Source organism: Leishmania panamensis, assembly GCF_000755165.1.
Source record: "Leishmania panamensis strain MHOM/PA/94/PSC-1 chromosome 3 sequence".
Taxonomy (NCBI): domain Eukaryota; phylum Euglenozoa; class Kinetoplastea; order Trypanosomatida; family Trypanosomatidae; genus Leishmania; species Leishmania panamensis.
In genome coordinates this window covers 332,791-355,127 of record NC_025876.1, presented here as the reverse complement: position 1 = coordinate 355,127, position 22,337 = coordinate 332,791, and the positions used below count along the sequence as shown (strand labels likewise).

Genomic DNA, 22,337 nt, shown 5'->3' with positions numbered 1-22,337 from the left:
TGGCCCATTCATGCGTGCACGTGCGCGTGGATCGTCTATGGTTTTTGTTCTCTATTCTCTCTCACAGATGCCCCAGTCCACTGGCATGGCCATCGCCGTCAGTCATCGCGTAGTTGGGCCAGTGCTCACTACAAGAACTGATGAGCAGCGGGTAGCGTCCTTCCCCGTGCTGCGGCACAGCAATCTGCGTTTCTATGTGTGTGTGTGGACGCGTCATCGCCCCACGTGCGTATGGGTGTGGAAAGAGGAAGAGACGCAGGTGAGTAGCAACCCCTCACCGCCTCAAGCCGTCCTCAACTATCCTCTCTCCGCTGACTCTCTGCCTCTCTTTCCTCCACGGCTTTCCTTCACTCTTCAGCCTGTACCTTCCTGGGGTAACAGTCGTGGCAGACGACAACGCAGCAACGGCGGTGGCGAACATCATCGAGAGCAACACTCGAAGGCGCATCCACTGAACATTTGTGTCGTCCTGCGCTGCGTCGGCATGGCCTCCCCCCTCTCACCTCCCGCCACCCACACCACCACCGTTACGACTCATCTCGCCTATACACACTCTCCCTTTCGTCTCCATAAAAGCGGCCACGTGTACGCGCACAGCCGGCCCAGAGACGCATAGACGCGGGCTGATTGCCATCGGCCTCACTTATCCCTCCCCCGCATGTCAGCGCACGCCGAGTTCGCCGAGCGACTAGAGGCGCTCTTCATTACGGAGCTGCGGCGCCAAGGCGTCGCCGACACGGAGGGCTGGGCAGCAAAGCTCAACACCTACTGCAGCTACGTGCCAGCGACCTCTGCCGATGACCGAAGCCGTGGCGCTGGTGACCAGCAAAGGACGTCGCCGTCGATTGTGCTGGTGATCGACATGACCAACCTGGAGGTGGGCGACAAGCCTGTCGTGGCGCTTTGCGAGGCCCTTCTCAGAATGGAGGGCCCGTCGTTGCGAGGACGCTACGCCAACGTGAGTGAGTGGCAGGTGCTCTGGCGGAGGTGTGGTCTAACAGACCGCGCTCTGCGTCATATCGAGCTGCTTCTGCTGGGGTGCCAACGGCTCACACTGTTGGACGTGTCAGCAAACACCTTATCACCGGCGGGGCAGGCGAGTCTGCTGCACGCTGCCGCGGAGGTGCCGTGTGACGTGGTGATCGCTGAGGATGCGCGTGCCACGCACAGCGGCAGTCGGACACGCGAGGCCAGCGTCCCGTCTTCCTCGCTGTGCACCTCCCACCCACCCGAACTCGTCGAGCACCAGCCCCAGAACCAGGCGAGCCGCCATCACCGGCGCAGTGGCGGTGACGTTGATGAGGCCAGAGATGCCAGCGTCGCAAGTCGTGGAGCGAGCCAACAGCAGCACCGCAGTGGAATGCGGCAACAGACCACGCCTCCGTCGGGACACGCAGCGGCTGCGGAGCCCCTGCGCCAGCGTTCATCGTCTTTCAGCGGAGCCTCCGCCTCCGCCTCACCATCGCTGCGCAGCTACGCAAGCGGCAGTGCCGAAGCTCTGCAGAAGCGCCGTGAGGAGCTGTTTGGTCGTTTCACCACCGCCACGCAACCATCAGCAGCGATAGACCCGGCCGAATCCGCCGCCTCCGCGAGGGATGCGCCAGCGCCGGTGGGAGGTGGGGACACCCAAAAAGGCGGCAGCGGCGGCATCACTGCGGCAAACAATGATGTAGTCGAATTCGAGGCAGCGAAGGCGACGACGGAGGACTCCCCGGCGCGGCCTTCCCCTGCGGCGGCCCAGCAGCCACATCTGGAGTGGCGGCCTGGAGAAGAGCGCACCAGCGGAAACGTCAGCCACTCGCCGTTTGTGGCTGCCCCGGACCCTAAAGAGAGAAAGCCGCCCCCGCCTACCCATCGCACACGCGGCATGAAGGCGGCGAATACGCCGGCCATGACTGCCGCTGCATCACGGGAGCCCTTCGCGGACCGCAACGACCAGATCGACCTGACCGCGAACCTCAACCCGGCTCTGGACTGCGCCCTGGACCTCTCTGCACTCATGACCCGCGATGGCGCGCTGCGTCAGGTGCGCATGTTCGGAGGGGCTCGATCCGTGTGGGATGTCCTAGAGGCTTACGAGCGTGCCGCAGAACAGCAGATGCACGGATCCGTATCGCACGGCGGAGAGGCCTGCGTGGATGCAGCGACGAGAGCGAAGTTACCGTCTGCACTGCTGGGCGGGGCAACGTACAGCGTTATCACAGTCCTCAACCTCAGTCGAAACCACCTTACCACCCTCTGCGCGCTGCCGGCAGCACTGCTACGCCTCGACGTCAGCGTCAACGACCTGACAGAGCTGAGCGGGGTGCAAAATTGTAAGATGCTGACCGTTCTGAACGCGCGCCGCAACCGCCTGCGCGCCATCCGCGGGCTGGAGAAGAACCGCAGCATCGCACATCTGTTCCTGGGCCACAACGGCATCACTGCAGTCGAGGGTGTCGCCCACCTCGTACTCCTCGAGACGCTCGACCTCACGTTCAACGAGCTACGCACGCAGGCGTCGCTCCGGATGTTGTCGCTGTGCTCAGCCCTGCGACACCTGCTGCTACGCGGAAACCCTATCATAGAATCGGGCAAGCCGGGCTTCATGGCCGTGCTGCGCAACCTGTGCCCCACCCTGCTCGTGGTGGATGAATACCGGATGGTGAACTCGTGTCTGGCAGACAGGGCCCTTGCCCAGCGCAACTGGGGTCGACAGCCAAACATGATTGACAACACGCAGCCGTACGCGCGAACAGAGACGCTTCGTGGCGTCAACAGTGTCGGTGCATCGTCGTCGCTGCTTTCGCACACGGCCATCACCGGTGGCAGTCCCTCTGCTGACGGCTCCACCATGTCCTCGGTCGCCTTCACGTCGTCGAGACGGCGGGAGGGCAGTCGGCCGGCACCGTTCGCCGTCGGTGATGACGACGTTGCGGACGAGCGGTCGATGAACCTCCTGCACATGCTAACGCGCGGGGTATCGGCGCCCACTGGTTACGGCGACTCTGTACGCAGCCAACACGCAGCCCAGCAACTGGCGCAGACGCGGAGGGAGAAGGAGGCGCAGGCGCAGATGGAGCGGGAGCGGCGACTAACCGCCAATGGACGGCAGCTACGAGGGGTAGTTGTGAAGCAGCTGGCCGAGGAGTCGCGCAAGTACCTCGAGGACACCATCGTGCGCCGCATGACAACCGCGCAGCAGCAACAGCCGCAAGGGAGCCACAGCACGCTGCCCAGCGCTGGCGGCAGTGGCATTGACGCCGCAGGTGCCCCCACGAGCGATTTGATGGCTCGCCGTGCCTCAGTGGAGCTCAACGCGTACGGTGGCGTGGCACACCCGGAGCTGATGGATAATCCGCTGGCAGACGTGGTGGTCTACACTGCTGCCTTGCCAGAGAAGCGACAACGCGCGACGATGGAAGGCAACACGCGAGACAAGACGGATGCCGAACTCCTTCGCCGATATAAGCCACGTTCAGCGCAGCTGCGACGTGACCCATCAGCGAATCAACCGCAGTCATTGGCCATGAAAGCCTCGGCGGGGGCACCATCCCGGAGGCACCCGCAGGTGCCACAGCGACGTGCTGTGAGTGCTGGTCACGCGCCAAGCCCGGCCGCCCACGGTGGTGGTGCTCGTCACAGCTCGGCCGGGACGACTCGCAGACAGTCGGCACGACGAGCGCACCGTGACGACGATGACGCTGCGCTGGCGACGCTTTACGCAGGCGACGCCAGCGAGCCCCTCCCAGGAGGAACCGCGCGAAGCGGCAGTGGCTCTTATGCAGCGCTGCACGTCGCAGAGCAGAGTCAGTTGCGTTCCCTGGGAGACGCGGAGCTCGAGTGCTCACCCATCTCCAAGGATCCACAAGCACGGCTGGTGAGGTCGTTGAACACTACCGCATCCATCCTCCACGATAGCAGCCACCTCCACCGTATGAGCGACCCGCCGAACTCCGCTCACCTTCGATCGCCATCGCCAACAACGCAGAGGCGTCCAAGCCCTACCGCACAGGCGCGCCGTCATCCCACACCGCAGAACTACAGAGATCCAGCAGAGGTGGAGGTAACGGCTATCTACCCAAGCAGCCACAGTCAAAGATGCTCCTTGCCCGGGGGAGGCGGCGATACGCAGAAGGCACAGCTACAGCACTATAAACGCACACCATCGCGCGCGAATGCCCCTGCGTCGAAGTCGTCGAGTCAGTCAAGGTCTACCTCCGCCTCGGCAGCCGCATCGCGCGTTGCCCGCAGTGACAGCGTTGGTGGCAGAGAGGTCCAGTGCAGTGCCGCTGGACCGTCGGTGGTATCGTCCGTGGGGACCAGCGACCCCGTCTTGCGACCAATACACATTGATGACGCTCAACGTGCGCGCGTCAAAGTGTGGACGCAGCAACTCCGCGACGACACGGACGCGCTGCAGGACGCGCTGCAGACCCTCGTTGACCTCCTCGGGGCGCAGCGACAGCCACACATGTCCGTGCCCGAGTCGAGCCGCGAGCTGCCGCCGACGTACCTGCAGGAGCGGCAGCGGTGTATTCAGATCATTCAGGAAAGCGGCATGCTGCAGGACACATATGTGCCGATGGACGTCATCGTCTACTACGGCTTCAGCAAGGCTGAGCTCGAAGGTGAGAAAGATCGAAGCGCGCAGGTTGTCACTCGCTGTGGCGGAAGCACGGAGGCCGACGAGCGGGCCTGGGCACGCGAGGTGGCAGAGCGCTCCGATGTGCTGCGGCAGTTACACCTCATGGGGGACGCGAAGACGTGTCTGCGATACGTGGCGTTGCTCGTCAGCGACGGCCGTGAAAAGTTACTACAGCAGTACGTGGATCAGTTGAGAGAAGGTCTGCGTGGTGCCTAGCGCCGTGACTGTCGTAGCCCTCCCCCTCCCCACGGCCACTATGACTGCTCCGCTCCCACCGCCAAGCACTCCCATCAGTGTCCAGCGAGACATAGAGGCGCACGCACATGCATACCGGCATCGGATCCCCGTGCTTACAGCTGAAGACATACACACGCCCCCCATAGATATCTGCGCACCAGGCAACAAACAGACAAGGGCAGCAAAGCCGTACAGCATGACTGAGGTGGCGATTGGTCTGCTCACACGAGCATGGGTAACCGTGCGGATCGTTGCCGCATCAGCCTCGTGTGATTCTGCTCCTCTTCACTGATTCCCCTCTCTCCTCGGCAGCCACGTGCGCGTGGTGCGGTGGGGGAGGGGGAATCTCGATTGAAAAGTGGTGGGACCCATCAAAGCCCATAGCAGTGTTGGAGGCGGCGAGGCTGCCGAGTCCCGTCTGTCAGCTGTCTCCACCAGCAACAAGAGCGCCACGCAGAAACGCACACGCCGACATCATGGAACACAGTCATGCTGCTCTTTCACCCTGGCTCTCCCCGCCTCCCTCCCCTCCCTCCCCCTCTCTCCCCAGTCTACCGGGCACTAACACATCCACAGCCGAGAGCGCCCGCTGCACATGTGCTCCCATCGAACCTCACTTGACTAGGAGAGACCCCACGCGCTTGAGGCACACAAAAAGACACGCACTCGACTCGCTCTCTCACTGGCATCGTGGTGGAGAGGAGCGAGTGTCCCCATGAAGAGGAGCAGATCACCCGTCTCCTCCCCACCAAGCGAGTACCCACCGTCCCCCACCGATGGCGTGTACGGCACGACAGGCGCCTCTACTGCCACGGCAGCAGCAGCAGCAGCAGCAGCGACAAACCCTCTCTCCCGCCTCGAGCATGTCGTCGCCACTGAGCCTCATGCAGCCATACAAGAAGCGGAGCTCTCAGAGCTGCCGCTGCTATGGGCCGCCATCGAGTCATCCACGTCGATGACGGCGGCAGCTGCAGGCACGTCGCAAAGTGGGCCACATGCGCGCTTTATCGCAGAGACAACACAGCTGCTCTGGGGCGGCGACTACCCGTCGTGGATAGTTCAGCAGTGGGTGCGCTGGGGCGACGTCGGAGACGACGAAGAGGACGAGGGCGATGATGATGATGCGGTGGTGGCAGCCGAGTCCGACGTCTGTAGCTCGACAAGCGGCAACAGAGCCCAAACAGCGGACGATGCGACGCTCGGGCGCGAAGGACAAGAGGGGAGCAAACATATAGAGTGGATAGAAGGGACAGCGAGTGCTGTTGTGAGTGACAGCGACGCGCCGGTGACGGCAACATCGCCAAGCTGGACACTCGTGATGCAGCAGGCGTTCGAGGCGCTGCAGCTCCACCTGCCACTCCAACACAGCCATCCTCCACCACAGCCACAGCTGGCGTCCACCGACGAAGCACCGGTCATGACCCTCGCCAAACATCTTGTGCAGGATGCCCCGCTGCTGTGGCTTCGCTACCTACTTGTTCCCATGTACACGCAATGGACACAGCAGCGCGCCGTTGCCCCTCCTGACGCAGGAGCCACGACACCAACAGCGACGGCGCCAATACCGTCATCATTATCGCCGTTGCAGTCCGTTGCGACAGCCCTTGAGCGTGACGGTGCTGTCACCATGCACAAGCTGCTTGGCGCTCTGGGCACAGCTAGCATGAGCGAGGCACTGCGCAAGGAGCAGTCGTGGTCAGACGATCTCGTCGAGCTGGTGACTGCCGCCGTAGCAGCACCGCCGTCTGCTGCAGCAGCGACGCTGAAGGTGCTACACAGGCGTCGGACTGCGATTCAGGATCAGCAGCGGCAGCACACGGGGGAGATGCTGTACTTCACTGGAACCCTTGCCAAAGCAGCACAGTCGTTCATGGTGCTCGGGCAGGGCGGCTGCGCCATCCTCACCGCCCTCATTATGCGACTGCTCGGCCGAGCGAAGGCTGCATGGGTGGAGTGGGCGAGTCGGTTGTCAGAGGCAGACGTTCAGGGCGCAGCTCAGGCGATATTCTGCAGCGACGCTCACGAGACGCGCGCCGATTGCAACAGCACCGGTGATGTGAAGACAGAGGACGATGCAGCGGGCAAAGAAGCGCCTGCTAAGAAGCCCGTCCAAGTCGAGCCGTCACTGCAGCGCGCCGCGTCGTTCAGTGACGACCCACGCACCACACCTGCGGAGTCATTCGCAGCTCTGCGTGCTGCTGTGAACTCGACGGCGCAACGGCAGGCACACCTCGTGTGGCGGTGCTGGTACATTCTTTACGGCTACTACGGCGCGGACCTCTACACAAACGAAGCACTGGCCCGCGCTTTGGAAGAAGACGATCTGGAGAAGGCAGGTGTGCGTCGGATGGCGGTGGCGCAGCAGGCCCACTGGCGTCGACTGCGCCTCGCTGCCGACGTGAAGCAGCACGCGCTGTCTGAGACGCACTGGTTGTGGTGCTCCACATTGCTCGCCTCGGTGGAAACGACGCTGACGGCCGCCCTCAGCGAAAAGTGTGCTGACGGGCACGTGCCGGCCCGGACATGCACTCGTGCGTCCACAACGAACGCCACCGATGCCCCACCGGTATACACCACTGAGCGCTTGTACAGGCGACTCCTGGAGAGCGCCGTTTGCGTCTTTACTGCGGAGCTGCGCAACACGCTGCGTGTGCATGGGGAAGCTGCACTTGCCCTCCGGTCCGGTGGCCTGCACAACGCCACCGCCACAGTCCCCTCCGCTCTGCAGGCAGTGGCGCACAACGTGGTGGCGCTACAGGATGTATTTGCTCAGTGTCTACTGGAATCTCTCAGGCAAGCACCCACCGCTGCGATGAGTCCACATCAGATGGGGTCGGCGCTGCGCACCCAGGCCGGTGCGTACCTGTGGCAACTGTACCCGACGTTGCTGCGAGTGCAGGTGCCTGAGGAGGTGTCGTGGATGTGCACCACTGGCGCAGAGCAGGGCGGCGACGGTGTTGGAGCGAGCCACACAGCCGAGGTGGCGGCTGGGCAGTTTGCAGAGCAGTTCCAGCGCCACTGGAGGCGTCGTGGGCGGCAGCTGTCCGCGGTAATGTCGGACGCCTTCTACTGCACGGAGCAGATGCTGACGCATGAGCGGTGCTACGCCACTTCACCGTCGCTACTGCCTTCACCGAGCAGCAATGCAGCACCACTCACGGCGGCTGCGTCAGTGTCGAAGTCGGGCGGCGGCAACGGGAGCTCCGGGGACGGCGTCAGTGGCAGAAACGAAGCGGATGATGGCACCATGGTGGCGCGTTTACTTGCCGCCATCGTACACAGACCTGCTGAGGAGGTTGCCACGAGCATCAGCACCACCTCCAGCTCCAGCAGCAGTGCGAACAACGACGCGTGGACGGCGGCGCTGTGCGACGTAGCCGCTGATTTTTACGCCTTGTACGACCAGAGCTGCTTCTTCGCTCTCCGCCCGGAACGGCAACGACTCTTCACCCTCTCCGTGCAGCGCCTCTACCGCCTCCTGCTGAGCCCGTTAGACGGAAGCTCCGACGGCTCATCTCCATCTCAAGGGGATGCGTCTGGGTCAGCCACAAAGACGACACTGCCGCTCTGCCAGCAGCCGCTTGTGTGCATCCTGCGTCGCGACACGCGCCTGTGGATGCTTCTAACGCATGGCACACTGCTGCAGCTGGAGCGGCGAGGTCGCATGGCGCGCGAGGATGAAACGCTGCTCGCGTCGTACCTCCTGCCGCTCTTAGTACTCTTGGGTAGTAGGCACCACGACGGCGAATTCGAGCGGGGCAGCGCAGACAGCTCCTTGTTATCCACTGCAGCAGGTGCGGCGCCGGTTTGGGCAGACACCACTGTCGCCGAGGACGTTCTGCTCCTTCTTGCCAGCGGTCTCGCCTCGCTCCCGTGGGACTTGGAAGAGCTCTACGTCACGGTGCAGCGGCACACCGCCTTGTATCTGCGCCACTCGACGCGGCGCCAGGGACGGCTATCCGCTGACAGGGCAGCGGCGGTAACGGTGATGGCAGCGTGGTTCGGTACTGCCGAGCTTGCGGCCCTGTCAGCAGCGCCGTCATCTCCAACGACTGCTGTCGCCTCGCTGTGGGACTTCTCTGGTGTCTCTGAGGTGGGCTCCCCAACTGCACGGAGTGACACAGGTCCAGCAGCCTTGGCCAGAGAGACGGCGCAGCTCGACGCGCAGTGTCGCCGAGACGACCCGCTCCTCCCGCACCGCGAAGAAGAAGCGGCATCGACCTCTGCTGTCGCTGGCACCCACGACCCCAAGTTAACAGCGCCGCCTCGCCTCTCTGAGGCCACCGTGGACGCACGCTTCGCCGAGGCCCTCGCCCGCCACGGCCGCCTCGCCTCCGTCTCTCTCTCCTCAGCTCCGTGCGGACTGCTGATGGTGGTTGGTGCCTACCGCAGCTGCGGCCGCGCCCTCCATAGCCTCCGCACTGCGCTGGAGGAGCAGCACCGCATGGCGCGTGAGGACGAGGTGGGCGAGTTCGTTGGCCGCTCAGTGACATTCTGCACCTCGGAAGATATCGCCGCCTTCCGCGGCCTCGTGATGACGGTGCACAGCTGTGTCTTCGGCTATGCCTGTCAGCCACGTGGGCTGCTGCGGCTGTGGCTGGGGTACCTCCAGCACCTCTTTGGCTGCGTAGTCCCGCGGTCAGTGTTGCCGTTGTCTGGGGACGCCACGAGAAACAAGGGAGATGACGCGCTGGTGCTGATGCCCAACAGCTGGCAGCGGCGACACCTCACAACATCTCTGTTTGGCGCACAGGTTTACTGCACCGGGTGGCGGGCGCTGCAGCACGACGGCGAGCCGGCGTCGCAGACGCGGCTGCGTGAGGTGTTGGGAGAGTGCTTGGCAAACCTCATGTTGCTGCCCTACTCGCACAGTCTTGTCAATGCCAACTGCGGCGACAATGAACCGAAACCCCCAACGGCGGCGGCTGAGAAGGACGAGGCGGCCGCCACGCAGGCGATTCTTCAGCGCACTCTCCCTCACGCTGTGCTAGAGATTCTGTGCGAGCTGCTTTACATACCTGTAGAAGACAGCCGGGACAGTGCGACCAACGGGAAGAACGACGCCGCCGTGGATGCGGCTGGGACCGCCATCAAAGACAGCTTCCTCGGTCTCGCGGGGCTTCTCGCCTTTCTGCGCCGGCTAGAGCTCCTCGTGGTTCCTGGCAGCCTGCAGGACCCCCGCCTTGTGTCCCTATTGCATCACGTGTACGAGGCAGCCAACACGTCGGCGCTCGGCATATGAAGACACACTCCGCCACCGCCTCGCTCTCGCTCTCATCCAAGCGCCTCAGGGGACAGCTGGAATTTGATTTCCTTCAACGCGTCTACTCTCCGCCGTAGAGCGCGGACTAAACTCCGCTCTGCCACAGGGGCCCGTCGCGTGGTGCGAAGCAGCCGTAGACACACGACCTAGAGCAACGCGCCGGCTCCGTCATCAGAGCACGGCCCCCTGGCTCAAACTCTGCCCACCCACCCAGCAGGCCGCCTCACAGCCGCTCCCACTATGCCGGCCGCCAGCTGGTGCATCCCTGTGGGTGACATGCGGGCTCCCCACAGCCGTAGGCTGTCAGGCCCGGGTGCGATACGGTCGAGTCACGTTGGCACTTCACTCATCACATGGGCGGTACAAGCATGCTCACAGTCGCAGGCCGCTCCGACGCCACGCCATGCAGGACGTGACCGCCCACATCAGCAGCAATACATCGCACTGTCTTCACTACGTCGTAGGTGCGTGGCCCTGTCCCCACCAGAAGCGGCTCAGCGTCTGGCAGGGGGGGGGGGGGCTGCGGCTTGGCTTCGCCCGACACGGCAAGTGAGGGGGCGCTGGAGCCTGAGATGCCACGCGCGGAGGCGTGCCCCGCCATCTGAGGGGGCAGAAGGGAAAACAAGAGCAGAAACGAGAGGTCCAGGGACAACAACACCAGTGAGTGCGGTGGCAGCGTCATCCCCGCTGCCGCTACATGTGTGTACCTGCGTTGGTGCTCGTCACAGTTATCGAGCGTCTTTCACCTTCGCTATCATGATAATTCGCCCAATATATATGTGAAGTTGTGTAGGGAGAGGGATACACGCTGAAGTGCTTGTCCTACAGCCTGTCACCGTCAAGGCCACAGGCACTCCAGCAGCCCTCCACTGCCTCCCCTCCCTCTCCGTGCCGCTCTCCTTCAGTCCCTTCTCCTCCTCACCCCACCCCCAAACTACGTACCACACACACACCCGCACCCGCAGCAGCGGCTGACTCACCCACCTGTGCGTCCTCTTTCCCTTGTTGTGGTCCTCCTTGCCAACTTGGCGTGTCCGTCTCCTCTCAGTGCCGCCTATCCCCCCCGTCCCACCGACACCTACGCGTCTGCCTGTGTTGGGGGCCGCCCACTGTTGACGGACGAGCCTGCAGGACTACGCAGCCACGCTGCAGGGGCTGTCAGTGATCAAAGAGCGCGAATTCAAACGCAATCACATCTCCTGACACCTGTGTGCAACCCCCTGCGCGGAAAAGAGCTATGAATCTGCCATCCTCAGTGAAAGCGCCGGACGCAGACTCGCCCCACTCCTTCCGCGCAGAAAGTGAGGCGGCGACAGCGCACAAGCCTCTGAACCTTCGCTCCACCTCACCAGCCGCGTCACACCTACCATTGACTCGCTCTTCTTCGTCCTCCTCGCTGTCGTTGTCTCTCCAGCTGCATCATTCAAGTAGCCTCGCCAACAGTGCAGCTCTGCCAGGAGCTCGTCGGCGGACGGATAACTCACCACTGCGGCCGCCACAGGACGCGGCAGTCGGCATCGCAGAGCTTGTCGCGCCGCACGTGCGACAGCTGTACAACACAGAGGTACGCTCCTGTGGCCACCCGCAGCGACTCTACATCAAGGTTCCAGTAGGCCTGAGCAGCAGGGCAACGGAAAGGGACCGCCAAGGCGGGGGTGCACCACTACGCCATAGCGCAGCCCCTGACACAGAAGGCACGGAGGCTGCAACCCCACGTCACCCAACAGGCAGCCCAGTACACGCCTTCGCGCCTCCTCTCGCTCCTGTCAGCAACACCACCGCGGAGGCCACCCCGTCGGCGAGGGACGCTCTCCACCGACTGCCATCACCGCCCTCAGCGTCTCCTGCAGCGTTGGTGTCGCCCTACGGAACCGAGAGTACGCGGGTGTCGCTGGGATCAGAGCCGCTGCCAGTGGTTGTGACCGACGGGGTGCGCACCCCAGCCTCCTCAGCGTCCGCCTCCCCCGCGCCCGCGGAAACGGCAGAGATGAGGGATACCAAAGCCCACCGTGAAGATGAAAACAACAAGCAGCTCCCCCACGAGCCTCAGCAGCAACACCAACGCCGCGGCGGCAGCGAAAGAGGACTGCACCCCGCACCACCACTGATGGAGGCGCAAACGCTGATCGCGGCCCCCGCAACGTTCATTCACGCGACCTCATCGATCCTCCCTTCTCCGCACCAGCGTTCCGTCTTAGGAGGCACAGAGGAGCGCGACATCGACGTGAACGCGCCAGTGGAGGACACTACACACCACATTGCAAGCGTCCACACGAGCCCTGCCGAGGTTCACCTGAGGCAAGAGGGGGTCCCTTCGGCAGTGACGCCATCCTGGGCGGGCCGCGAGGCTGCAGCAGCAACGGAAGGCACCGTGAATTATTCTCCACCAGCGTCGACTGCGTCCTCCGTCACCAGCCGCGAGGAGCTTGTAGGCGATGACTTGGATGACAAGGCTGGTAGCGACGACGGCGACGACCGCGAAGTATCCGGCGATGTGCGCAGCCTGCCGGAGAGCGAGGTTGAGGGGTGGCTGTTGGGCGCTTCAGTCCAACCATCCGCCACTGCAGAGGTGGAACAGCAAGAGCGGCCTCACTCATTGCAGCTCACCAAGGCAGAGACACCGGAGATGTCTCCGTCGCTGAGCAGAAGCGGTGAGGAACTCCAGGAGAATGTGTCGGTAGATACGAGCCGATCGCCTGTCGATTCCTCTCTCCCACGTAAACTCTCAACTCTGCAGCACAGCGACGATGATGGCGACGCGACGGTGGAGGCAGTAGTGGTGGAACTGGCCCAGCAGCAGCAGTCAAGGTTTGAGGACATCACGGTGGCCGAGCGCACTATCCCCCCCGCTGCCACCTCGTACTCCCCAGTAGAGCTACTGGAAGGTGAAGTGGAGCAGGCTCTCTCGGCCTTGGCTAATCCTGAGTCTTCAGCTGTCAGCGACGGCAGTGCCGACAACGATGCCGTAGATACCGTGATGCCGGACACAGACGCGCTTGAGGGTGTCGGCGCTGCCGCCGCTGCGGATGTTGTGGCGAACGTGGTGAACACACGGCAGCTGGTAGAGAACAGCGACGTCAGTGACGCGGAAGGCGACTGTGCGGTCGAGGAACTAGCTGAAAGTGCTGACTTCTCTTCGGCAAATGACTTCGAAAGCGCACCACGGAGCGTGCTGGCCGATGCTGTCGCTGGCAGTGAAGAGGTGATGGAGGATGTGCAGAAGCAGCAACACAGAACGCTGATCCCATGTTCAGTGGACGCGATAGTGTCAGCGAACAGTGTGGCGGTTCGCTCTTCCTCGTCTGGTCGCGTCCTCATGCCACCACCGATGCCGCGCGCAGTGCCTGCAGAGATGACCACCGGCGGCTACGCTGGCCGCATTTCTTCCTCGGAGGTGTCGCGGGTGAGCGGCATTGAAGCGGACGCCGAGGCGCACCTGCGCGGCTATTTGGATGACAATGTCGCAACCTGCGGGGCGGCGCGTGCGCGTGACACATCGTCCTTGACCACAACACTGCCACCGCCACCCTCGGTCGTTCACACAACCGACATGTGGCGCTGGCCCCCGCAACCCGCTTCCTACGACAGAAGACGTCACCACCACCATCAGCTGCGCGACGGTGGACGGCAGCAGTCGTGGCCACTGGGTGCCCTCTTCCAACGCCGTCCTGTCGCACGTGACCTGCTGGCGGATGTGAACGCCATGTATGACGAAGAAGATTCAGGGGGGAAGTACACTGCATGGCAGCCACGCAGTCTAGCTCAGGGCGAGGGCAGCGACAATCGACTTTTACCACAGCACGCATCACCGTCAGCAGCAGCAGCAGCAGCGCCTCCGCCAAGTCTGCCCTCAGTGGTCACCGCTGACACGCTCGTGCTGGCGCACCGGCGCATTATCGCAGACTCGTCTCTCAACGAGCTGGTGGAGCTCGAGCGGGAAGGCCGGCGGATGATCATCTTCGACATGCTGCAAGACAGAGAGGCAGTGCTGCAGGAAGAAGAAGTCGACTTCAGCATCCTCTCGCTGCTGTCTCACCGCGCGCTGACAGTCGCGGCGGCGGCGGTGCCGCGGCCGGCCTGGGTACCTCCATTGTCACCGTCGCCTCTCTCCCCACCCACCTCCAACTCCATATCGCACTCCGTGGCGGCCTCAGCGCTTGCAGGCATTATGGTACCCCCGCCAAGTGGCGCGGAGGTCGAGCAACTGCGGCGCGCGCGTGCACTACCCGGCTGCTTCTCGCTCGGCATCGTCAGTTCGGCCCTGTTCGCCGACGAGCTACTACAGCGCGAAATTGTCGAGGGTGAGGAAGACAGCGCACGCACGATGCTCCAGCGGCTTTGCCAGTGCGACGCAGATGCGCTGAATCCGTGCAGCATCTTTATGCAAGAAGCACTGGCGCGCCAGCGGCTGATGGCGATGGCGCAGCTCGAACTTCAGCAGACGTGGTTGCTGGAGAACTCGCCTGCAGCTGGCGCTTTGGAGCTGCTGAGCATTGGCCGTGAGTTAGGGCTTTGCTCCATGATGGAAAACGACGAACGCCGCAAAGTGATCGAGAAGGCAGAGCAGCTGGGACGGCAGCGGCTGCAAGAGCTGCACTGGCGTGGCGTGGCAGCTCGACTGCGCCAGTGCGAGCTGCTGCGGGCCTCCATAGACGTGGCACTGCGCGATGCCATCGAGGACGCCTTGTTTGACGAGACGCAGGCACGCGAGGAGTTGCGGGTAGAGGCGATTCGCGAGATGACGAGGCTACTGGAGTCGGCGAGTGGCACCGCGGTGCGAGGTGCTACGCGTCAACGTCATCAGCAGCGGGGCACGACACCACAGCGCTGGAATGAAAAAGCGCACGTGTTGGCAACAAGCGTGGCGCCGTTGCAACCTTCTGCCAGGAGCGCAGCAGCGGATCGAGAAAGTGACGCGCCGGTCGGAAAGGACGACGATAGCGACTGGGACGTCATGGCGGAGGTGGTGAGCGACTTTTACGGTGGCTGCTCTGCTGCGGGCTCCGACGCAGAGCAGCCACCTGTCTCCGCATCCTCCCTGTCTTCCCCTACCACAACCACTGTGTCCTCCTCACTGCCCATCTCTGAAGCGTCGCCAGAGCATCACATGGCGACCACAGCAGTTACAGCGGCAGCGGCAGCGGCAGCGGCGGCGGCGAACGATGGCCCGGCTCTGGTGGCAGTCGACGCACCGAACTTCTTTGAGTGGGATCCAACTTCGAACTCCGCCTCCTCTCCCTCGACGGGGTCTAAAGCGCGAAAGCCTCATCCATCATCATCTCAGCAGCAGCAGCACACGTCGACCTCTTCTCCCTCACTGCACTTGACCCACCTGACGGCGCTGACGACCACAACCACAGGGAATACAACGAGCGTCACCACGAGCAGCGGCGGTGGTACTTCGCAGGGGAAACAAGCGCCTGCCACACACGCAAGCGGCAACACGACGTCTGATAGTCGTCGGTCACCGACGACGGTACTGCCGACAGAAGAAGAACAGCAGAAGCTCTTGTGGGGGCATGAGCGCGTTAGCCCTGCTGAGGTGAGCGCGCTGCGGCACGCGCTGCGGTGCGCTGAAGCAGCGGCACGGGACAGGTACCGAGCCTCGCGCTGGGCCGAGGTGATCATCGAGGAAGGCAAGGCAGCACCAGCATGGCAGCACGACCACGATAGCTCGACAGTGGTGTCGGCGGCGAACCTCCACGATGGGGTAGCAGAGAGCCGCAGCACACCACCACCGCTTTCCCTACCCAAGCAGCAGCACCACATGGACAGCGTTGACGGCGTGGCTGATGGGCCACGCCAGCCACGTACGGCGTCGCACTTGGGTCACGCCTCCACCACTCGTGGCCCACTCTTCATCAACCGTCACACGATCCCCTGCTCTCTGTGCCGCTCTCCTCGCCGCAACTATGCTGCACTGACGGGGAAGTACGCCCTACAGGGTGAGCCTCAGTCATCCTCGCCACTGCTTGCAGCTGCCACCATCTCGACCTCGTCGCCTTCGACGCCCTCGTCATGCTCGCCCCGTCCGTACGCGGAGGGGGACGTATACGCGTACCACCCACAACGGACGCGGCACAGTAAGCCGGCACGCTGCGCTGCATTTGAGGAGCACCCCGATCCTCGCGTTCCATGGGAGCGCCCCGGCGAAGACATCGGCGACGAGGCGGCCGTGAGCAGCGCGGAGGCGATGCTCCACTTTTTCACTAACAGCGCTGCCGATGCGCCTGCGTCCGCCTCCGATCCAACGTTGCAGAGGCCAGCGCGCGAAGTGTTCTCGGCCCGACGTAGTTGCACACTCTCAGCCGCAGCACCATCACACGTGCCCTTGGCAGCAACGGTGCCACTCGCCCCTGCGTCTTCCACCGCTGCCACGCACACCGGTGGGCCAGTTGTGCTCGAGGTGATCATGGACAGGCGCGCGAGGGGGCTGTCGCTGGCGGCAGACGTCACCGTGTCCCCCATGAGCCCCTCCACGTGCCTCAGTCAAAGTCCGACGCGTGCGCGTCCTCCTCAGGCGTACGCAGCCCCGACAGCTGTGTGGGCCAGGTACGTGCAGGAACAGCAGCTGGTGCGCTGCGTCAGGGACAGGGGCGTCACCAACGATGACGACGGTGAGCGCGCCTTGTATACATCGTTCGCGACCCCAGTAAGAGACGGCGGCGCCGCCACCCAGGTGAACCCAGATCAAAGCGGTTGCTCTCGGCGTCGCTGGGAACATGCGGAGGACTACCCAGGGCAGCATGTCAGCGCGCCTTCAGCGCCGCTCCTCATTACGCGACTACCACTGGAGTGTGGCCCTGGCGTGTGGATGTCATCGCCGCGTGACGCACACGGCGCCGTGCATGTGGTGGCCACAACAACGCCGCCGTGCTCACGCCCGGCACCGGCAAAGCTGGCCGACGCCTTTTCCCACTCGGCCCGCACGGGCGACGTCGTGCGCTTGCCAACGACGGTGGCGGAGCTCCTGCAGCACCCGCAGCACACGCGCCTCCCCCGCCCCACTTCCACCATTTATGTGAGCCCGATGAAGCGGTTGTCGTGCGACTTGGCTGAGGATCGTCACGCTCTCCGTCAGCAGCCCGCCCCGTACAGGTACGTGGACGTCTTCTACGGGAACAGAGAGCAGCCACCCCGCCGCAACGCTCAAGCGCTGCCCCCTTCAACCAGCGTGTTAGTGCAGCCTTATTCGACTTCCAGCTCCGCCTTCATTGCCGCGCGCTGCGCAGCCGTGCGCGAGCGCGAAATCCAGCAGGAGCTACGGCAGCACCTGCAAGCGCCATCACCGTCGCAGGCACGTCGAGCGCCACCGTCGCCGTCCCCAGCCCGTGCAGGTCACACTGCAGCATCGCGACGGGCGTCAAGCACGAAGTTTCCCTCCGCTCTCCTCACAACGGCGGCGGCAGCGGCAGGAGACGTGGAGGAGGTGCTGACAGATGAATCGGCGGAGCCGGAAGACTTCTACTTCGACGACGATGATGCCTTCATGCCGCGGTCGACAGCAGTAGCGAGTCGAGTCGGACGTCATCGCGCAGTAGAGCTGCGCTGCCAACAGCTACAGCAGTCTTGTCGTGGCGCAATGCGCCCCACTGCCCGGCCTCCCGCGTCCCCGCCAGCCCCACTGTCGTATCCACAGCATCGGCAGCGTACGTCAGACGCGGCGAGTGGGAATCACGGCGACGATGGAAACCGTGGGCCGCCACCTGGCGGCCGTAGGCTCCCTGTCCCCTCCCTTTCTGCTCGCACGTCGTCGTTCTCTCTGCGCCGGGGATTGATGGCCACACCGTTGTCGTCACCATTGACGGGTGCTGTGCCTGCTGGCGCTGGAGGAGGCGCCAGCAGGCCCGTGGGGTTCATCCAACCACAACATCCTCCGCAGCGGACGGGTGCGGAGCAGCAGTGGGGGCAACGCCATCCGAAACAGCGGCGAGCGCATCCACTGGCATGATCGTCGCGCGCCCTCCAGCACTGCCAAGCCGACATGTGTTGTCAGCCTTGTGTGAGTTTGCTCACCGTGTTGCTCTTCTTCATCATCTCGTGTTTGCGTCTACCAGCACCGTCCGCGACTTGCACCTCGCGTTGCTGCTGTTCTTCTGCGCACTCGCTCAGCGCTTTGCAAGCCTCTTTACCTTCACACCAACGTGCTCTCTCAGCACCTCTCTTGTCCTTGTAGGCTCTTACCTCCCCCGCCTCTAGAGACTCTGTACCTCATTCCCCGTAGAGAGAGGGTAGAGGGAGAGGGTGAGGGTGAGGGAAGGGGGGCGTCAGACAGCGTCTGCGCTCTCGCACGCGCGCCGACAGGCGGACGCAGGTACGCTGACACGCGTCTCTGTCTGTCTGTGAGAGCGTGAGTGCACGGCTCTCGCTACCCGCCCCCTCCTTCCCTTCCCTTCCCTTCTCATTCACCTCTCATCCGCGTCTGGCTCAGCGCCTGTACGTAACGCAACTCGTGTGTGACCCCTCGAGAAGGATTGGCGCATAATGTCACGCCCCCCCTTCCCACGAGGCCCCTCTCCTCTGCCCAACAACTTTGCCACCCCATCCGCCACCCCACAGTGACTGACAACATCGCTCCTAACAAGAGCGACAGCAGAGGGAGAGAACACGCTAGTCGCCCTTGCCACATGAGCGCGGCGGCGCCTCTCCCCCGATTACTTTTAACGTCTCTCTCTCTCTCTGACACGGTGCTGTGGCAACGCGCGGGGATCATGCATCCTTGTCCTCGTGGTCTCCTGAGCTCCCCTTCACCTCTAGGTTCTCCGCTCTCTTCCCCCTCCCCTCTCTCTCTCTCTCCTCCTCTGCTCGCCCACCCTCCTGTCGTATGCTGTGACGCTCACGCGTGCAGTGAGCGCGTCTGAAGGTGACCAGTGCATTTTCAGGCAGCTGGGCAGACGCAGACGGGCCTCCTTATCTTCTCACGCTCTCTCCACGCCTCGACTGCCGACCACCCATTCCCATCGACTGTCATGCGTGACGCAGCGGCACCGCGGCAGGTTGCCTGCCAGGGATGCAGCACGGACACCAAAACAACCCTCCAATGCCCGCTGTGTCAAGCAGAGGCAGCGACGGACCGCGGCTTCTTCTGCTCGCAGGAGTGCTTCGCCAAGCACTGGCTGGAGCACCGCAACACCCTTCACAAGAGCGTCGTGGTACAGGAGAAAAAGCGCCAGCCGGCTGACGCTGTGGCTGCCGCCCCCGCAGGGGCAGTGGTGAAGGGTCGCAAGGCGCATGGTGGCAAGCGTGCCCGCACAGGCGGTGAAGCTGACAGCGGCACTGGTGCGGGCACGAGCGCCGATAAGGACGCCTCCGCTGAGCGGCGCTTTGCCCCCTGGCCGCCACTGCCCAACGCGGCCGTATGCAGGGAGAAGAATTGGGCGCAGGTAACCCCGGAGTTGCCGCTTGACGTGCCCCGTGCAGTCGTGCGCCCTCGCGTGACGGAGGCGGCAAAGGGCGGCGGTGCCGAACAGCCGCCGCTGTGCTGCCTGTGGTCCGCGCTGCTGGCTGCCGCACAGTACGTGGCGTTCTCTGTGCAGCGCACGGCGGAGCCGTCGGGCATGCAGGTGCTCGTCGTAGCCGGCGACGTGTATAGCGCCCACGCCTTCGCGTGGGCAGCGCGGTGTGTGGGCCTCACCGGCATGCTTCAACTTGCTGTTTCAGAGCCGCCGGCTGAATCGAGCGTCACCGCCGCCAGCAGCAACGATAACGCCAGCAGCACTAGCGCCGCCATGGCTACGTCGCCCTCCCACTACTTCACTTCTCAGCGGCGTATCGTCATCGCCACATCAGCGGTGGTGCGTGCCTCAGCACTGGCGCGAGCGTCCTCGTCGACGGCGGTGAGCGGCGCCGCGTCGCTGTGGCTGACTGGGGCGCCGTCGCACTCCCTGCTGGTTACCCTCCCCGACGTCGTGGACGCCGAGGATCTGCAGGGTGTGCAGACCCGAGCCGTGTTTTTCGCAGGACTGGCCGACGCCACAAGCAATGAGGCGGACAAGGACGACGACAATAACGATGTGGTGTCGTACACCTACACCCCTGTCGAGGTAGTGTGCGAGGATGGGCAACCGCTGTGCTGGACGCCAGTAGCGCTCTCCGCCCCTGGCTCCTCGACGCCAATCAGCAGCGCCGCTGCAGACGGAGACTCAGCAGCAGCGTCAGCGGCCACTCCACTGGGGCCGTCCGCGGCAGCCGCCCTGCGCTTGGACGATGAAATCTGCACGTGCTTTGTGAATGGGGACATGGCCGGCGCGCTGCAGCGACTCGTGCGGTACTTCCAGCATCAGCCAGGGCTCCTAGAGTCGAACCTGTACTACACACTGTGCTGCAACTGGGGTGCCGCCAACCTCGCCCACGCGCATCACCGCCTCGCGTACGTGGCTCGCTTCTTGTGTGACCACTCTATGCGCTTCGAGGCACGCAAGAACGCCACCCTCGCCGACGCGGCCCTCCGTGCGATAGCGGCCGTGTGCCGACTGCTGCCACGCATGGCGGACGTCGAAGCGGAAGCAGCAGTAGCGGCGGCTGACGCATCTGGCAAAGAGAACCCCGAAGACGTCGCCGCAACAAACAAGCCGAAGAAGCGCAGGCTACAGAAGAGTGAGGCAGCAGTGGCGCCGGTGCCTGTCGCCACGGCGTCGCCGTACGCGCCATCACTCGCCTCCACCACGCGCCCCATACCGGCCGCCGCCAGCGGCGTCAGCTCACCCTCGGCGCAGGAGGTGGACCGCTATGCGAACTACTACACTCACCTGCCCAACCTGCAGCTACAGGCGACGGTGTGCTATCTATACCCCATCGCCTCTCCAGCTGTGCTCGACACCTTCGCCATGGCGTGGGGACTGTACCGGTACCTCCCTGGCCCGAGCAGCCTCGACGGCGCCGATCGCTCCCGCAGCGCGGCGGTGCTCCGCGTCCGGAGGCGCTTTACCACGAAGCTCGACAGCGCCAACGGCGTCTTCTTCTCCATTCTAATGCACCTCGTGTACGACGCCGTCGGCCCGTACTCGCTCCCTGTAGACGAGGTGAGCCGCCGACTACAGTGGGACCTAACCCTCGCCTACGATGCCGGGTCGCTGGAAGCGTACCTGCGCTGCTGTGGCCTCCTCGTGGCGGACGACGGCCTGCTGCTCCCCACCTCGAGCAAGCAGCGGGTGCGGAAGATGAAGGTGAGAAGCCACGCTGCGTCGCCGCCAGCGACACTGTCGAGTCGCCTCAAAGGGTCGCGCGAGACGACGCAGTCGCGAACGGAGAAGCTGCGCTGCTTCGCGGTCAAGTCGATGGCCGGCACGGGCGGTACAGCAGCGGCGGCGGCGAGCGGGAATTACGGCGTCATTCAGCTCCCTTGGAAAATGTTCCCCATCACGGGTGAGCGGCAGCGACAGGTAGCCCGCCTGCACCAGGCTGCCGTGGAGGAGGTGCTGATGGCCATGCCGCGCATTCCACGCCCAATGTACATTGGCGACGTTGGCAATCTTATCGGCAAGTGGCTGCACTTCAACTCACGCTTTGATGGCACGCTCGGTGTGAGCCTTCAGGTCTTCCTTGAGCAGCACCCAGAGGCGTTCAAGGTACTCGACAACGTAGTCACGCGCCGCACGGCTGGCACGACGGAGCCGGTCCGCATCCGCTTCGACGGCGACGACGAACACGACAACGGCGACAGCGACGAGGATGCCGGCCGCTCCCACAAGACGCGCGACCGGCAGTTGCTGACCGGGCAACGGCGCACCAAGGACGGAAAGAATGGCTCCATCGAGCTGCCTGCGCGGGCACGCAAGAAGCGCGCCATCAAGGCGCTCAACAAGGAGCGGTTTAACCGCAACTACAAGTCGATCGACCCCTCGGCGCGTGTGCCAGGCTACATGAAGCATGGCCCACGTCGCATCAAGGGTCGTGGCAAGAAGGCGAACAAGCGCGTTACGAAGCGCGGCTCGTAGTTTTCACGCGCGCCGTTGTGTGCTCGCAGTGGCGGTGGCGAGTGAGATGTGCGGGGGCTCTGTGGAATGAGTGGAAGAGGAAGGTGCTGAAAGAGGGGGCGGCGGGAAACTCCTGGCAAGGCCTTCGCGCTGCTGTATGCACAAAGCACACGCGGCAGTCCTCCTGGAGCCTTTCGCCCCCCTCCCTCCGTTGCGTCGCCGGCGTACGCCCTCTCCTCCTCACCTCTCCTAAGTTGTAACGCAGCGGATAAGATCAGATAAGCCCACTGAAAGG

General features: G+C 63.9%; 4 protein-coding genes across 4 annotated transcripts, besides 1 other annotated feature; all 4 read left to right on the top strand.

Moving 5' to 3' along the window:
* Positions 1-658: 658 nt before the first annotated feature.
* On the top strand, positions 659-4,843 carry LPMP_030820 (hypothetical protein; the record flags this gene model as incomplete). Its single annotated transcript, XM_010702723.1, has 1 exon — positions 659-4,843. The coding sequence occupies one exon, from the start codon at positions 659-661 to the stop codon at positions 4,841-4,843; it is 4,185 nt and encodes a 1,394-aa protein (XP_010701025.1).
* Positions 4,844-5,819: 976 nt separating this feature from the next.
* Positions 5,820-10,106, top strand: LPMP_030810 (hypothetical protein; the record flags this gene model as incomplete). Its single annotated transcript, XM_010702722.1, has 1 exon — positions 5,820-10,106. The coding sequence occupies one exon, from the start codon at positions 5,820-5,822 to the stop codon at positions 10,104-10,106; it is 4,287 nt and encodes a 1,428-aa protein (XP_010701024.1).
* Positions 10,107-10,180: 74 nt separating this feature from the next.
* Positions 10,181-10,729: a repeat region.
* A 635-nt stretch (positions 10,730-11,364) lies between these two features.
* Positions 11,365-18,078, top strand: LPMP_030800 (hypothetical protein; the record flags this gene model as incomplete). Its single annotated transcript, XM_010702721.1, has 1 exon — positions 11,365-18,078. One exon carries the CDS (start codon positions 11,365-11,367, stop codon positions 18,076-18,078), a length of 6,714 nt encoding a protein of 2,237 aa, XP_010701023.1.
* Positions 18,079-19,096: 1,018 nt separating this feature from the next.
* LPMP_030790 (hypothetical protein) lies at positions 19,097-22,063 on the top strand (the record flags this gene model as incomplete). Its single annotated transcript, XM_010702720.1, has 1 exon — positions 19,097-22,063. One exon carries the CDS (start codon positions 19,097-19,099, stop codon positions 22,061-22,063), a length of 2,967 nt encoding a protein of 988 aa, XP_010701022.1.
* Positions 22,064-22,337: the final 274 nt, after the last annotated feature.